The 16,253-nt window shown below is 54.1% G+C and overlaps 1 protein-coding gene and 1 long non-coding RNA gene across 5 annotated transcripts; both read right to left on the reverse strand.

The window, feature by feature from the left end:
- Nucleotides 1-4,334: 4,334 nt before the first annotated feature.
- Nucleotides 4,335-10,866, reverse strand: LOC137141056 (tubulin alpha-1B chain). 3 transcript variants are annotated; one of them, XM_067529882.1, is made up of 4 exons: nucleotides 10,774-10,866; nucleotides 8,367-8,589; nucleotides 8,110-8,258; nucleotides 4,335-5,545 (listed from the first exon to the last, which is right to left on the reverse strand). In XM_067529882.1, exons 1-4 carry the CDS (start codon nucleotides 10,774-10,776, stop codon nucleotides 4,568-4,570), a joined length of 1,353 nt encoding a protein of 450 aa, XP_067385983.1. In that variant the 5' UTR covers nucleotides 10,777-10,866; the 3' UTR covers nucleotides 4,335-4,567. The 3 variants fall into 3 exon arrangements, with proteins under 3 accessions (XP_067385983.1, XP_067385984.1, XP_067385985.1); XM_067529883.1 differs by lacking the exon at nucleotides 10,774-10,866 and adding an exon at nucleotides 8,895-9,174; XM_067529884.1 differs by lacking the exon at nucleotides 10,774-10,866 and adding an exon at nucleotides 8,676-8,695.
- A 249-nt stretch (nucleotides 10,867-11,115) lies between these two features.
- LOC137141084 (uncharacterized) lies at nucleotides 11,116-14,232 on the reverse strand. 2 transcript variants are annotated; one of them, XR_010916534.1, is made up of 3 exons: nucleotides 14,087-14,232; nucleotides 12,619-12,741; nucleotides 11,116-12,523 (listed from the first exon to the last, which is right to left on the reverse strand). It is a non-coding gene; the product is annotated as an uncharacterized lncRNA (long non-coding RNA). The 2 variants fall into 2 exon arrangements; XR_010916533.1 differs by having other exon boundaries at nucleotides 11,116-12,741.
- Nucleotides 14,233-16,253: the final 2,021 nt, after the last annotated feature.

Below are 16,253 nucleotides of genomic sequence, written 5' to 3' on the forward strand. Positions count from 1 at the left end.
GCCGCTCCGCCCCCGCCAGAGGCCCGACCCTGGGCCCAGCCGTCGTTCGGCGGCAAACAGCTGCGGGCTGAGGGGACGGCCCCGTGTTTGGCCCCTAGCCCAGGACGCAGGAGAGCCGGGCTCAAAGCTCTGCGCTGTCCCCTGCTTCCTGCGTGACCCTGGAGGAGTCACTCGGACTGCGGTGCCTCAGTTTCCCCACGCATGCCCAGCTGGTAGACCCAGGCTGCGGGCAGCTTCCCCCTCACATCACGATTCCCCCAGCTCATCCTCGCCTCGGGGAAGAAGAGGACATCCCTGGGGATTTTTAGAACACGACCCTCATGACCATCTGCAAGAGGGGGACACATCCGACGGGGGGGTAAGATCCGAGCCTGCATCCTCCCGAACCGCCTGCGTCCTGTCGCTGAGCAGATCCTTCCAGAAACCCAGTGCGGCTTTCGACCATCCCGGGGCACTGCCGCCGTGGTCTTCGTTGCCAGGCAGATCAGAGAAAAAATGTCAGGACAAAAATCAAGAACTGTTCCCCGCCTTCCTGGATTCCTTAAATCGTGAAGCTCTGTGGATCGTCCTCCAAACGCCTTGGCTGCCCACTGAAGTTTGTCACCAGGCTGAGACTCCCCCATATCTCTGCAGCCATCTCTCCCAACGGGCGACGGTCCATGAAGAAGTCCAGCAACAGGTCAACTGCGCCAGGACTATTGATTTTTGAATACAGGGTGTTAGGAACTGCATGTTACTCCTTAGAAATGCAAAGTTGGGGAGGAAAAATAAACCCCAGAAAGTTAAAAGCAGATAGCATGTCTATACTAGGTAATGTCACGTAACTGCAGGGGCGCCAAGCCCAGAGCGCACATCATTATATAATGCAGGGTGAACACACAGGCCCTGCGACATCCTGTTTTCATTCTCTGCTGGCCAGTCATAGCTGCCGCAGTTCCCAGGTCAGAGCTCACGGTGTCAGGTGTTCATCCAAGCCGGCCTTTCCCCGGGAAAGAGCCATGTGCTAATAGCCCCATCTGCAGGCCAAGGAAGAGTTAGAAAAGCAGCAATTACTGGCTGTGGTGTCGGTCCCGGGATATGAGAGAGAGAAGGGGGGTGAGGGACAGAGACCAGCTTTCCAGTTCCCACTGAGCTCATCTTTCAGTTTTCTGTGTCAGTTCAAAAGCTCGTCTCCCTCTCCCCAGCAGTTGGTCCAGTAAAAGACATCACCGCACCCACCTGGCTCACGCGCACGAGAATGAGATGCATGATCATTGGAGTTGATGGCATTGTTGTTACCGCACTAATTAACATACAACAATGATTCTGAGCCACAACAGGGAGCCCTGGTCTTGGCCCAGGGTCCAGTGTTAGGCGCTGTACACACACGGTCCCTGCCCCAGAAAGCACCTCTTCTAAGTCAAAGTGAAAACATTCCCACATGCAAACTAGCCACTTCTGTGCAGACCCCTTCACTCGCTTTCTCTCTGCTCCGAATCCCAGTACCAGTTTCTTCCCCACACCCTCATCTTTGCTTTCAGGCCTCTCGAATCCCTCTGCATGTGTTCCTGCTGTCCCACAGGTTGCACTGCACTCTTGCTTCTCTGGCCTCAAACACATACCTCCTTTCCTTCCCAACCCCACACTTCAGAAGAGCACGACTTCTTCCAGGACCATTATACGCCAGGACGTAACAGCCACTGTGGTCTGTCTCTGAAGCAGACTAATATTTCCAGGCAGAGAACATGGGATCCTACGTGTACAAGAAGCCACATGCAGGCAGTGCTCTCTGAATTTCCCCAGGAGGTGATACTTCGTAGTAGTGGGAATCATAGCAGATTAGGGCTGGAAGGGACTCCAGGAAGTATCTAGTCCAATCCCCTGCTCAAAGCAGGACCAACCCCAACTAAATCATCCCAGCCAGGGCTTTGTCAGGCCGGGCCAGGCCTTAAAAACATCTAAGGATGAGATTCTACCCCCTCCCTAGGTAACCCATTCCAGTGCTTTTTCCTAATATCCAACCTAGACCTCTCCACTGCAACTTGAGACTGTTGCTCCTTGTTCTGTCATCTGCCACCACTGAGAACAGCGCAGCTCCAGCCCCCCCTGGAACCCCCTTTCAGGTAGTTCAAGGCTGCTATCAAATCCCCCCTCATTCTTCTCTTCTGCAGATTAAACTAGTTCCCTCAGCCTCTCCTCATAAGTCTTGTGTTCCAGCTCCCTAATTATTTTTGTTGCCCGCCACTGGATTCTCTCCAATTTATCCACATCCTTTCTGTAGTGGGGGGCCCAAAACTGGACACAATACTCCAAATGCAGCCTCACCAATGCCAAATGGAGGGGAATAATCACTTCCCTCGATCTGCTGGTAATGCTCCTACTAATGCAGCCCAATGTGCTATTAGCCTTCTTGACAATAAGGGCACACTGCTGACTCCTATCCAGCTTCTTGTCCACTGTAACCCCCAGGTCCTTTTCTGCAGAACTGCTGCCTAGCCAGTCAGTCCCCAGTCTGTAGCTGTGCATGGGATTCTTCCTTCCTAAGTGCAGGACTCTGCACTTGGCCTTGTTGAACATCAGATTATTTTGGCCCAATCATCCAATTTGTCTAGGTCACTCCGTATCCTATCCCTGCCCTCCTGCGTATCTACCACTCCCCCTAGCTTAGTGTCATCCACAAACTTGCTGAGGGTGCAATCCACCCCATCCTCCAGATCATTCACGAAGATGTTGAATAAAACCCGACCCAGCACTGACCCCTGGGGCACCCCTCTTGTTACCGGCTGCCAGCTAGACATGGAGCCATTGATCACTACCTCTTGAGCCCGATGATCTAGCCAGCTCTCTATCCATTTTATAGTCCGTTCACCCAACCCATACTTCTGTAACTTGCTGATAAGAATACTGTGGGAGACTGTATAAAAAACTTTGCTAAAGTCAAGGTATATCACGTCCACCGCTTTCCCCACATCCACAGAGCCAGTCATCTCATCATAGAAGGCAATCAGATTAGTCAGGCATGACTTGCCCTTGGTGAATCCATGCTGACTGTTCCCGATCACCTTCCTCTCCTCCAGGTGCCTCAAACTGTCAGGACTCGTCAGACCACATGCTAACCCTGCACAAACATCAGCTGCATAGCCAGGCCCAGTCAAGTGAATCACACCCCCTCCAGCACACACCGTGAGCATTGCTGGATGCAGTCACGTGCTTTATAGATTATAAAACATTTTATAGGGGTTTTCATGTTACAACCCCCTTTTAAAATGTATTTACACCACACAGTTAGCTCCTAGGGCATATTTTTTTAAATAACAATTCCATTTCCAGGCCAGTGTACACAATTCATTTTTTTTTTTTTTTTTTTTTTTTTTAAGTATTTCAGAATAGTGGTGAGACTACCTAACCTCCTCCTCCCTGTTTGGGAGCCAGGGCCTGCCCCAGCATTTAAAAAATACAGCATCGGGGGGATTGTTAGCCCCCTCACTTGTGTTTTTTTAATTAAAAGAGAGGGTGATACCGCTGGACGGAGCCCTACGTGACTGTAGAGAAGAGCAAGTTTTTGGCATCTATCCACATTAGGGACATTCCCACCAATCCAGCTCCACTGGTGCTTGCTCCATGAGGTTCCCAGCGTGGATCGCAGTTCAACATAAACTTCCCTTGTCGCTGCAACAGAACGACATCGGTGCAGGGTCCCCTAATGCAGCCTGGCCCTAGGACTTTCACTAGTCTCTCTGTAAGCCTGAAGTCTTACGAGCTGTACCAAGAGCCTGTGCAACACGCAAGAGGAGTTTGACTTACAGAAGGTAGCTGATGCAGATGAGCAGGGAAGGGAGGGGTTACAGCAGCACGGAATAGCAGTGACACAAAGATACCCCTGGCCTTTCCGCTATTTTGTTACACACCAGTGAGAAGAGCGCTTCCGTCTCTCCGGGCCATCTTGGCAGAAAGCAGAGCTGAGCAGTGCAGGGCTGCTGAACTACTGCATAATCCTGGGAGTGGCCACATGCCCCTGTGCAGCTCAGGGATTCCCATCCATGCTCCAGCCCCTCTTATCCCATCTCCAACCAGCTGGTACAAGACACTCTGGAGAACAAGGGGCAAGAAAACCTGTTAGGCAGTTATGGAATCAACTGCTCCTAAGGGAAGTCCCCATCATCATAGGGTCACCTGGTGACCCACATCATTGTTGACATGTGTTTCACACTGCAGGTTGCAAAAATCCACCCTGTGCAGTCTTCCAGTGTCAGACTGGCCAACGGTGTTCACTGCAGCTTGGAACTGCTGATCTGGGTGCTGGACTCCACATGCACTCTGGGACAGAGGAGCTATCTGAATTAGACACACAGCAATCTTTTTTTAAAGCCTTTTATTTCACAGACATGATGTTTACAAAGAAATGGAAAACTGACATGATCGCATTTTGAAACAGTGGGACAAACTAGTGAGATTGCTGTACTCCTGAAAGCCTCCTTCATACCACTGTGGTACCGTCCAACACTTCCCTAGTTAACAAGTAAGCTAAGTGTTTTAAACTGAAGTTTCATGGACACAGGACATGCTGCTGGGATTTAAGAGGGTTGATCTATTCCTCACCTTCCTCTTCACCCTCCCCTTCCACAGAATCCACACCAACCTCTTCGTAATCCTTCTCTAGGGCGGCCATGTCTTCCCGAGCCTCCGAGAACTCGCCTTCCTCCATCCCCTCCCCGACGTACCAGTGAACAAAGGCACGCTTGGCATACATCAGGTCGAACTTGTGGTCCAGACGGGCCCAGGCCTCGGCAATGGCTGTGGTGTTGCTCAGCATACACACGGCCCGCTGCACCTTAGCCAGGTCACCGCCCGGAACCACAGTGGGAGGCTGGTAGTTGATACCAACCTTGAAACCAGTTGGGCACCAGTCCACAAACTGGATGCTACGCTTGGTCTTGATGGTGGCAATAGCAGCATTGACATCTTTGGGAACCACGTCCCCACGGTACAACAGGCAGCAGGCCATGTATTTGCCGTGGCGAGGGTCACATTTCACCATCTGGTTGGCTGGCTCAAAGCAAGCATTGGTGATCTCTGCTACAGAAAGCTGCTCATGGTAAGCTTTCTCAGCAGAGATGACTGGGGCGTAGGTGGCCAGAGGGAAGTGGATACGCGGGTAGGGCACCAGGTTGGTCTGGAACTCGGTCAGATCTACGTTCAGGGCGCCGTCAAAGCGCAGGGAGGCGGTGATGGAGGACACAATCTGGCTAATCAGGCGGTTCAGGTTGGTGTAGGTGGGGCGCTCGATGTCCAAGTTTCTGCGGCAGATGTCGTAGATGGCCTCGTTATCGACCATGAAGGCGCAGTCGGAGTGCTCCAAGGTGGTATGGGTGGTGAGGATCGAGTTGTATGGCTCAACGACGGCGGTTGAGACCTGTGGAGCTGGGTAGATGGAGAACTCGAGCTTGGACTTCTTTCCGTAGTCGACGGAAAGACGTTCCATCAGCAGTGAGGTGAATCCAGAACCAGTGCCACCACCAAAGCTGTGGAAGACCAGGAAGCCCTGGAGACCAGTGCACTGGTCAGCCTATGCAAAAGGGGAAAGAAAAGCAAGAGGAATTTAGTCCAAGTTGTGTTGCAGACACGGGCTATGTAGAATGAGACGAGCACCGTCTCCCATCCACACTGCAGACCATTTTCTTCCAAATTTAAGTATTTACTGAAGATCAGATGCCTGAATTTAGGGCTTGAGGTTGGAGACCAAGAATCTACTCCCTTCACCCCCAGCTGCAGGACAGGCTGTAGTCAGTCCCCAGTAAGTTAAATGTGCTGTACACCTGTCCCTTTTATGCCAGGGTGCAGAGAGCACGAGGCAGCCTGGCCTTGGTGAGAGATCCACCCAGTACCGAGCTATCCACACTTACTGAACGGAGAGTCATCCCTCCCTAGACGGGGCTGTATCAGGAGTGTACATGGTCAGCCTCCCCCTCCACGTCACCTGTATACTGAGGCAGTGTCACACTTTGCTCATGTGTTCCCCATAAGGCTTCATGGGCCCAGACATTTGAGCATCTGTTGCAACTCTAGACAGCCATGACACAAGGGGAGAGTGTGTCAGCCACGCTGCTGGCTCCACCAGATCTCTTGTCCCTTACTTCTTATGTGTTATGGAATACAAATAATGAGCCCCAGTCCTGGGCTGGGCCCTCATTGTGCTAGGTGCTGTACAAACAGCATCAGAAGATGGCCAGTCCCACAGAGCTCACCATCTAAGCAGTGCACATGTCCCATTTCTCCAGATAGGGAGGGTGGCACTGTGACCCCACACCCGCCCTTGGGCAGGATTGGGGCTCTCAGCAAGTACCGGACTCGGACTTTCCCAGTGGAGTGGTTTCAGAGGGGGTCTCATAGGGAAACTGTCCAGGTGCAGAGAAAAGAGGGACAATCCCAGCCGGTGTGATTGTTACTGATTCCCACTGCACCTGTCTTTGCCAAGAGGTATTTCCTCATGAGGGGCTTTTGGGCTAGCTACCCAGCAGGTTCACTTTGAATCTGGATCACTGATTTGGATTAAATACAGGGAGCAAGGCTGCTCATGCTGAAGCTAACAGCATCACCATTGAGGAGTTATGTCCCGTAGGCCCTCAGCTTAGCTGCAGCCAGAAACCATGCACTCCCAGCGAACATGAACGTTACATCATTGCTACTCTGGGACGAAACACTGTGCGCACGGATCCTTAATCAGATCGACTGTATTTGGGAATAGGAGCAAGGGGATGTAGGAGACCTGCCAGGGAGACCATCGGGACTCTGTACACATCCACCACAGCAGAGATTGGCAGCATCAAAGGCCATGGAGATTCCCACCCCACAGAAAGCTCATCCTAAGGCATGGTGCAGGACATGGCTACTCCTCCCGGACCCACTAGGTCCCTCCGTTTACATTTTGTGGAAACCGACTGAGCACTGCTCAGTGCCCAGCTGCTAGAGTCAGCCTGCAAATCCCATTCCCCAGGAAGAGGCTGAGGAATGGCTACTGCATACGTCTACCTCCAGGGGCTGCAGTGCAGAGACTGCCTCAGCCTCATACTTGTTCAGAGCCTTCCTAGGAGAGCAGTCCTAGGACGGCCCCATCAGGGTACTTTAGTTGTGGCGCCCAGCTTCCTCTTTAGGAGAGAGCCCAAGTGACTCAAGCAGGCATCGGATGCCCTAGGAAGGAGGATTAAGCGCCGGGATCACCCAGAGTCACCAGTTCTCCCTCCCATTCGTCACACACAGGTCCATGATGCAAGGACAGCATGCAGGCTCCTTCTGAGCGGGCCAAGTTCCAGCTGTCGATGGGAGCTCTGGACAGAGGAGGGCAGCACGTTTCTTGTATTCGAGTTATCTGCTCAGTATTCCTTGCACTCAATGTCAGTGGGGACAATGTGATCCATTTAGAGCTGCTGCTCTCCCCAGCCTTGGTTCTCCTGCCTTCACATCACCTCTCCTCTGCCCACACCAGCTCCCAGCCCCACGGTGACGCCCACGCCACTCCCCATCCTCTCAGAGGAAGTGCTCAGGAATGAGAGTGGCTGACAGGTCAGAGGTCACTGTGACGTGTTTGAGGTAACACCCCAGGAGAGAGGTAGGTGGGGGTGCGCCCACATCCGGGGAGGAGTTCTCACCTCTCAAAGCTGCTGTTCCAGCCTGCCAGCAGACTCAGGCAGGCAGCACTGAATTGGTTTACACTACCACATGCGGAAGGTCCACTTTGCGACCACGAGGATTGGAAAGTCATTCTAATGAACGCTTAGATTCTACAGATCACGAATAAGTCACGTGAGTCACGTAAATATGCTGAGAGGTCCGTGCAGCAGACACCCCTGTACTAGAACATGCAGAGACCTGCACCCAGCACAAACACCCAAGTAACCAATCGCTGCCATTCCTTCCGGGGCACCCCCAGCCCAGCCCACGACAGACTTTAACCCTCCAAGAAAGAGGAGCCGGCTGCTGGAGGACAAGTGAGGTGCTCTAGACTCCTCTGGTTTGGCAGCTGCTCCCACAAGCATAACCAGAGGGAGGGTTTGACAGATTCCAGATTCCTCCCTTCCCCACCACCCACCAATAGACACACAGAATGAGACGCCTCAGGTGAGCCCTACTCACCAGCTTGCGGATCCTGTCCAGCACCAGGTCGATGATTTCTTTTCCAATGGTGTAGTGCCCACGGGCATAGTTGTTGGCAGCATCCTCCTTACCAGTGATGAGTTGTTCCGGGTGGAAGAGCTGGCGGTAGGTCCCAGTGCGCACTTCATCTGGGGGAGGGAAGAAACGCTGGCATGAGGCATGTTTCCCCCCTCCCCTGGACATCGCAGGGGCACAAACCAGGCTCAGGACTGGGCCCAAAGGAGCCCGGAACTCACCTATGACCGTCGGCTCCAAGTCCACAAAGACAGCCCTGGGGACGTGCTTGCCAGCGCCCGTCTCGCTGAAGAAGGTGTTGAAGGAGTCGTCTCCTCCGCCGATGGTCTTGTCGCTGGGCATCTGGCCGTCAGGCTGGATCCCATGTTCCAGGCAGTAGAGCTCCCAGCAGGCATTGCCGATCTGGACACCAGCCTGGCCCACGTGGATAGAGATACACTCACGCTGCGGAAGGAAGGGAACCAGTTAGTGACATGACTTCCTTATAACCAGTGTCTCTACAGCGTCCCTGAACCATTTCTCCCAGGTACCTCATTGCTCTGGATTAGACCATGCTCTGTGGGACGAGGATGCAGTGTTCATCTATGGTACTCCAGCAACTCACAAGGGTAACAGGGTGGTGTCGTCCTTCCAATGGACAGGCACTGGATGTGAAGGGAACCAAGTTCTATTCCGAGTCCCCCCCCCAATCCCAAACTCCGTGCCTTATTTTCTCCAGTCACAAGCCAGGAATAGTACTGTTTATTCACCTTCGATGTCTACAGATGAGAGTCCCCATCTCAGCAACAAGATTACAGCGCTCCTGGTATCAGGGCCTTTTGTCCCAATCTCCAGTAGCGTGTGGTCAACGCTCCAGTGAGATATTTTTTGAGTCACAGCATGGCCTCTGAATTTCTGGGTTCACGAAGGAGTAAGTTTTGGATCTGTAGTTGTTAGTAAATTAGTCTCTAGCCAGATTTCGTGCACTTTAGAACAGATTTCCTACGATACACATTGGGATTAGATTACCGTTTCGCATTGAGATTCTGTTTTGTATGTGTCCCCTCTACCTCTCCCCACCTGCCCCTCCACTGGCTTAGGGAAGAAATGTCACTATTAGCTAAATAAAGCAAGCCACATCTCATGGCAGGATCACATTTCTCACAGCACAGGAAGGATAGTCTTAGTCAGAGGAGGAGGAAATATGCAATGGAGTTTTCCACCCTGTGATCTAGTGGGAAAAAAATGAATAAACTATTTAGTATAAAGCAGCAACAGTGCTGTCTGTAGCCAGCATCTGAATGGTTTAGCAGCAATCACACCACTTGCATGCAAGCCATCAGCTGACTGCCTCCCGTCCACCCCCAAAACATAGAGCTGATGCCGTCAGCCTCCACATCCGCAAAGCAGAAGGGTCTAAGCAAATCGTTCCTCTTCCTACAGGCAGATTTACTCCCTGAAGGAACATCTGCCACCAGTTGGCCCATTCCTAGGATTATCCTAGGCCTCGATCTGGATTTAGCCTACATCCCTCCCCCTGACAATCCACTTACATTCCTAACACACACCCCACCCCACCCCTCCTGGGCACGCCACCTGCTCCAGCACATTTCTATCTGCCTCTGCAAAGAGCCAGCAGGGACAGATGGCCCTTGGGTCAGACACTACTGCCCCTTTTGGAGCGGAGCCCATCTAAGATGAGGGAATTACAGCTTCTGCAGCATCCAAATGTGGCACTGGAGGTTTCCTCTGGAACAGGCAGAGGGCAGGTCCCACAGGGGCACTGGAGCAATGTGCATAAGGGGGGGGGATGCTGATTAAACTGTCAACCCCCGATATGAGGGAAACCAACCCCGCCAAGCCCCCGGCACCCCGAGTTCCAGCACCTGTGGGCACCTCACGGGCCCTGCAGCCATTGATTGTTTTTGCAAGCGTTTCAAAGGGTGCAGCCGGAGGCGGGATGTGTTTTAGCGAGAGAGGCAAGGAAAGGCCACCCTGTCCCTTGGAGCACAGACCCAGGGGCCCTTTCCAGCCACCTCCTGGTTTTTCGGGGCCAGGGGCCGGGCCCGTTTACCCAGCACTGCCGGGGTGGGGTTCTTCCTCCTCTGACGGGACCGGCACGGGCGGGTGGGGCTCGAGGAGGGCCCGCACTGCAGGCGGAGGTGCGGGGGGGCAGGAATGAGGGCAGCGCCGGTGCTGTGGGGGCCGTGCAATGGGGAGCGTGCAGAGGCGGCCCTAGGGGCTGCCCATGGAGCATTCCCGGGTGGGGGGGTGATACAGAGATGGGGGGTGATGCAAAGGGGTGCGCGACGAACCGTGCGGGGGAGGGGGCCGTGCACGTGCAGCCAAGGCTCAACACGTGGCCTTTAAAAAAAAAAAAAAGCAGCCACCTCCACCACCACCCATCCCCCTCTTTGCAGGGCCCGGCTGGGGGCGCGCGTGCACCCCGCGGGAGGGGGAGGGGGGCCCTGCAGCCGCCAGCGCGAGAGCGGCTGCCCCGCGCGCGGGAAAGGTAACGGCCGGCGGGAGGGAGGCGCCAATGGGAACCGAGAGCGCGCGCCCTGCCGCCGGCGTTTGGCGCCAATACAGCCCCCCCCCCCGCCCCTCCCCCGGCGCGCGCTCGCTGCCGCGCTCCCGGCCCCCACTCACCATGCTGCGGGGCGGGGCGGGCGGGCGCAGGCAGCGGGGCCGTTACTTCTCCCGACAAGCGAAGAGTCGCTGGAAGTAACCGAGTGGGGCGGGCGGGCGCCGGCGGCGGCTTTTCTACCCGCTCCCCGGGGGGCGGGGCCCGGCCGCGCGCGTCAGCCCCGAGCCCGGCCCCCATTGGCGGACGAGCCCGCCCGTCTGCGTGAGCTCACAATTCGGGGGCGGGACTCCCCCCGTGTGGCTAAGCGCTGGGGGGGGGGGTCGGGCCCCCCCCCCCCCCCGCCAGCCGGCCCCTCCCTCACCCCCGCGCAAAGCAGAGTTTAGGGGGGAGCCCCCCCACATTGAGTCAGCCGGGCAGGAGCCCAGGCCAGCCTGTCCCCCCCCACGTGTCCTGGTTTTGAGGGGATGGGGGCCCCCCCAGAGGCTGGCTCACCCCACAGCCGGGGGCTGCCCGCAGGGGGGCAGGGTGTGGCTCTGTCCTGGGGGTCGCCCCCCACCTGCAGGATGAGCCGGCAGCGGTGCTGGACCGAGGGGGGCCCACACCCCCCCCGCAGGGGTTTGCATCCGATGCAGGCAGGGGTCCCCCTTTGGGTCAGCGGCTCTCAGCCCCCCCATGCACTTTGTGCCAGGGCCCCCCACAGCCCGGCAGTGCCCCTCGCGGAGCAGGGGGGCAGAGCAGGTCCTTTCTCTCCGGCCCAGCCTGGGTCTGGGTACAGGACAGTGGCAGAGCCCCAGGGCAGCTGGCTGGCCGCCAGAATGCAGAGCAGCCCCCCCCCCCCCCCCCACGGTGGGCAGCCCACTCCCCTTCCACCCACCTGCAAATGCCAACAGCGGGGGCTGCGTTTTTGGCCAGTCAGGGGCTATGTGTCATTGCCTGTGTGGCCCCGGCTGGCACTATCTGTCTGCATGGCACGCTGGGAGGACAATGCTCTGCTGGCTGCATTTTTAAACCCGTGCTTTATGAAACTTCTTTCATCGGCAGACCCCTCAAAAACGTCACATGGAGGGTGCAGACCCCTTTCAAAACCTGAGACAGTCGGCAGACCCCAGGGGCCCACAGTCCACAGATTGAAGACCACTGTTCTAGGGTAAGGCCAACCTTTCGCCCCCCCCTTAGCTGTGCCCTCTGACCCAGGCTGAAAACCCCTCTTTTCAACACGCAGAGAAGGCCCCTTTAATGATAGGGCAGAGTGGGTGGGTTTTTTAATAGATCACTGCAAGCTTTGTGGATGCTGCTGGCTCCTGGCGGGGCTGGGCTCCCTGTGGGTGAGGATTGGGGAAGACAAATGTCTGGCAGCTGCAAGAGGCTTTTCTGCACATTTGTTTTTCCAATAACTCACTTTCAAGCAGAGCTGCAGCTGAAGCCCCAACTCCAGCCCTTCCGCCCAGACCACCCCCCCCCCCCACAGATGCCAGTATAGATTCGGTGTAACCTGACAAAAATGCACCTTTGAAAGCTTCTGTAAAGATCCTAGATACAAAATTGCAGCTGCTAAATGATGAGGTGCTTTGTGATGCCTGCATAGGATCTCAGCCAGCCCGGCTGGCACGGGCAGCCTTTGTCCTAGGTTTTAAAATCAAACAAATGAAACTGCACCGTCATGTGCAGAGGATGAGACTGTCTGGAGAAGGGGAAGGGCAGCCGGGTCCAGAGCGGACGTGAAGCGGTTCCCGGATGCCATCAATAATGGAGCGAGCTGCGGAGCTGGGCCAGGCCAGGCCGCCTGATTGGGACTGCGGCTGCGGCTCCAGGCTGCAGAGGAAAAATGCGGCAGCAGAGACAGGAATGGCTCTGCCTGGCTCCCATGGGCAGGGCGGGGGAGCAAAGCAATGCGTCAAGAAACTTGCCTATGCAGGGCTGCTCGCCGCCTCAGAGACTGGAGCCTGAGACGGGGTTCACACCCATCTTACTCCTGAGGGAATCTCTCTGGATTGACACCCCAGCCTCCTGGAGCCAGAGGGGAAGCAGGCCTGGGGGAGAGAGAAAGGGGAAACAGCATTTCTCCAAACAGCCTCCCTCCATGCCAGAGCAGCACCCACCACACCCTGGACACTCACGGCACTGACTCCCCTCCTCCCCCCCACGCCCTGTGGTGGGGGCATATCGGAAGCAGGATGCCTCTACAGGGACACCCCAAATCTCATGTAGACATCTGCCTGCAACACGGGACCCCCCAGTTTCTAATGTATCCTTTCATCCTCCTGTCTCTCCCTACCCTGCTGTCCCTGTGTCTGGCCCCCCATGCAGAGCAATGTCCTAGCCTCTGCCTTCTCCGCTGCACCCCAGAGGAGCCTAGCTCCTTCCCCCCTTTTCTCCCTTTGGGGAGCCATGGCCCCAGCGTGGCAGGTTTGTTGTTCGCCTCTGTGCAAGACCTGCCCGGACAATGACAGCAGCCCCGCCTGGCAGCGTTGGCCTGATTCCTGTTACCTTCAGCAAAGCACAGGCTGCAGGAGTGGGGGGGACATAGGGTGAACCCCTCCCCTTGCACTGCACCAAGTCTGCCCAGAGGCCAAGGGACAAGAAGAGGGCACAGGGCTCTTCATCCCTTAACAACCTTAACCTTTGCTTGGCCTGACCCCTTCCCATCTCTAGCCCAACCCCCCCCCGCCCCGCCCCACTCGGTCTATCCACCCCCTCCCCAAATGGCGATGGTCACTAAATAACATGCTGTGCGGGGTGCTCAAGCTGGGAGGAAGCAGGGTTCCGTAGCCACCAAAAATAATCGTCTAGTTTTAAAAAGGGGCCCCGGGTCTTGCTGATTTATTGCCAAACCTGGACTTTTCTGGGGCCGGATGGGGTGACAGAGCCAGCGATCTCGCTGGACGCTGCTCTCACTTCAGGCTGGCCAGAGCATCGGGCAGATTGTCAGGGATGGGCCAATTCCACAGGAGCGGTGACCACAGCAGCATGTGTTGGCACATCAGGAGTGCAGAGTGGCCCTGGCGCTGCGGTCACCAGGGCAGTGAGAAGACCCGTGTGCTATTGTGTGTGGACATGGGGCGTGTTGCGAACATGACCGGTAGCTGCAGTGCCAAATTCCTGTAGCCTCCATAAGGTTTGAGGAGGCAGGAGCCAGCAGGGCAGACATGGGCACTAGCGGATCATCGCAATAGGCCTTTTTAAACACTGCACGGCAAAGCCACAGGCTGCTTTTGCACCCGAGCCCATGATCTATATCCCCCACCTGGGAAGAGCCCCCTCCTCAAAGCAAACATAAGGAAGCTAACCAGCAGTTGGCAGGCCTTGCTCTGTATGGAAGATTGGCCCGAGAGATGCAAAAAGTGCCCTGCTCCGTTACAGCAGGGCCCCACTCACCTGGCAAATGCTCGGAGGAGATCTAGGGCTACCAGGCTCTGCTTTCACAGCACAACTGTCTTTCCCCCGGAGGCCCACAAACAGAATCTGAAAGAAAGGGAGATGGACTCTAGAAAGCACTTGTTCTCTTCATCTCAGTCTCTGACCTTCGTTTCTTTACTTGGATGGGGGACTCTCTATGGTCCCCATTTTAATCCCTTGGCCTGGAGGCCCCATTTCACATTTCACAGCTGCTGTCCATCTGGTCTGATTGTCACTGCCACTCCTTAGTCAGCCAGAGGAGACGCTGTTGAGCTGTACCGAGCACTCCCTACTCCTCGTGCCCCCAGCTCCTGGAGACACGTCTGATGCCTCTGTGGCAATGACCTGGTCTTTGTTTTAAGATGTGGAGCTTTCTCTCAAGGTTATTAATAGATATGAGAACTTGCTTGGTACAGCAGCAGCAGGAGACTCATTGCAGATGTGCAGTGCTCAGACTTTAAATGGAGCAGGATGTCTTTGTAGCTAAAGAGAGGTTTGCTTTGGTAGAAGCCCTTTAGCAGTTTGATTGCTACCGGTCATGCTACCTTCTAAAGGTTTGCAATACAGACAACAGAAAGGAAACAATCTCCTTCCCTTTTTATGCAGAGTTTGAAGGGCTTTTTCTTTTCATCCTAACACTCAGGCCTTGTCTATACAATGCTTTTTTCCTAGAGTTTCACGCTGTTGCTGCTACTTGTGGGAATGCATTGATGAGAATGCATTGGGGAGAATTTTAAGGGGAAAACAAGGCTAAAGCAGACACAGCCATAGCATCATGTGAATGTGTTTGGCTGGTGGTCTGGTAACATGCCAACATCCTTTCCCTTCCCTTGCTGAGTCTGCAAATGGCTCCAGCTAGATGGGTTCTTATTGCATCTATGTGTTTTGTACAATGAATAAAAAAAGTGGTAAGCCAAGAATAGCTGGAAAACCTCTCAGAGGCTTATAAAACAAAAATGATCCATTTTTTACTAGGGCGAAACTTTGGCTCCATTTCCTCTCTTGTTCTACCTCCATTCTGAAAGGTGTTTTGATCTGATCTTTTACACTGCTAGTTCTAAACAATCCTATTTCCGGTTGTTTTTCTGGGTGGTTTATGAATAACCTAACTGCTCCTTCACCACAGGCTGCGAAGAAACTTCTGTTTTCACACAATGGTTGCTTCTACACTGGCAAAGCTTGAACCCCCTAGTTTGCACCCCCCCCCCCTCCCACTGCTGCAGCTCCGCTGGTGGAAGTGAGAGCTGTAGACAGGGTTCAGGTAAGCCCGTGCATTTTTATCACTGTGCCATTATCTAACCGTGCTCTAAGATCCACTACAGCTTCTAGCATTGCTCCCCCAGTCTGAGTATTATAGATTCCATTTTTGCTCATGTAGACAAGACTTAAGAAAGCATCATTCCCACAAAAGTTTTACATTCCAAAGCAAATTGCAGTTTTTACCTGCAAGCAAAAGCAAACTGTATGGAGTACAGTAAAAATGGCTCAGTCCCTTATGCTGTCCTATGGTACAGGAAGAAGCCTATAGATTAAATCGATCAAAAATACTTATTACACATCATATTGTTATTCTGTGGAACTCACTGCCACAGGAAATCAAATCAAATAATCAATGGATAGATTGTATAAAGGCCTGGATAATTGTCTGATCAACAACATTTGTGCTGAAACATGGGTAATAGTAATTCCGTGTGTCAAGCGGTAAACTGATCACCTTCAGGAAACCTCAGCAGAGAGGGCAGTTGAGATGTGCACTTGCTTTCATGTTTCATACATTTTTAAGAAACTTGTTTGAGGTTCCTGTAGCCAGTTAACACCAACCTATCAAAGATTAGACATTTACAAGAATGAACATGTTCTCGGTCTTGATGAGTAAGGAAGAGGTTGCCACAATTGCCCTCCAAAAAGGCTTATTTGTCTCCATGCCCAACCACTGGAGGACAGCGTAGGTGTGGCAGAAGAGGGGGTCTCTGAAGCCTAGTTCCTGTGTTTGCATGAATCAGTAGTTTTAGACTCATGACAAATTACACCAGCAAAGAATTTGGCTCTTTGTGTTTAATTGCATCTGGCATCTCTGCAAGCCTAGGGTGGTCATCTTGTTGGCCGATGCGAGAATATACAACTGGCAGTGTGGGAGAAAGCCGGT

The sequence above is a fragment of the Emydura macquarii genome, unplaced genomic scaffold (genome assembly GCF_026122565.2).
Source record: "Emydura macquarii macquarii isolate MOO-44397 ecotype Brisbane River unplaced genomic scaffold, CSIRO-AGI_Emac_v2 contig_2994, whole genome shotgun sequence".
Taxonomy (NCBI): domain Eukaryota; kingdom Metazoa; phylum Chordata; order Testudines; family Chelidae; genus Emydura; species Emydura macquarii.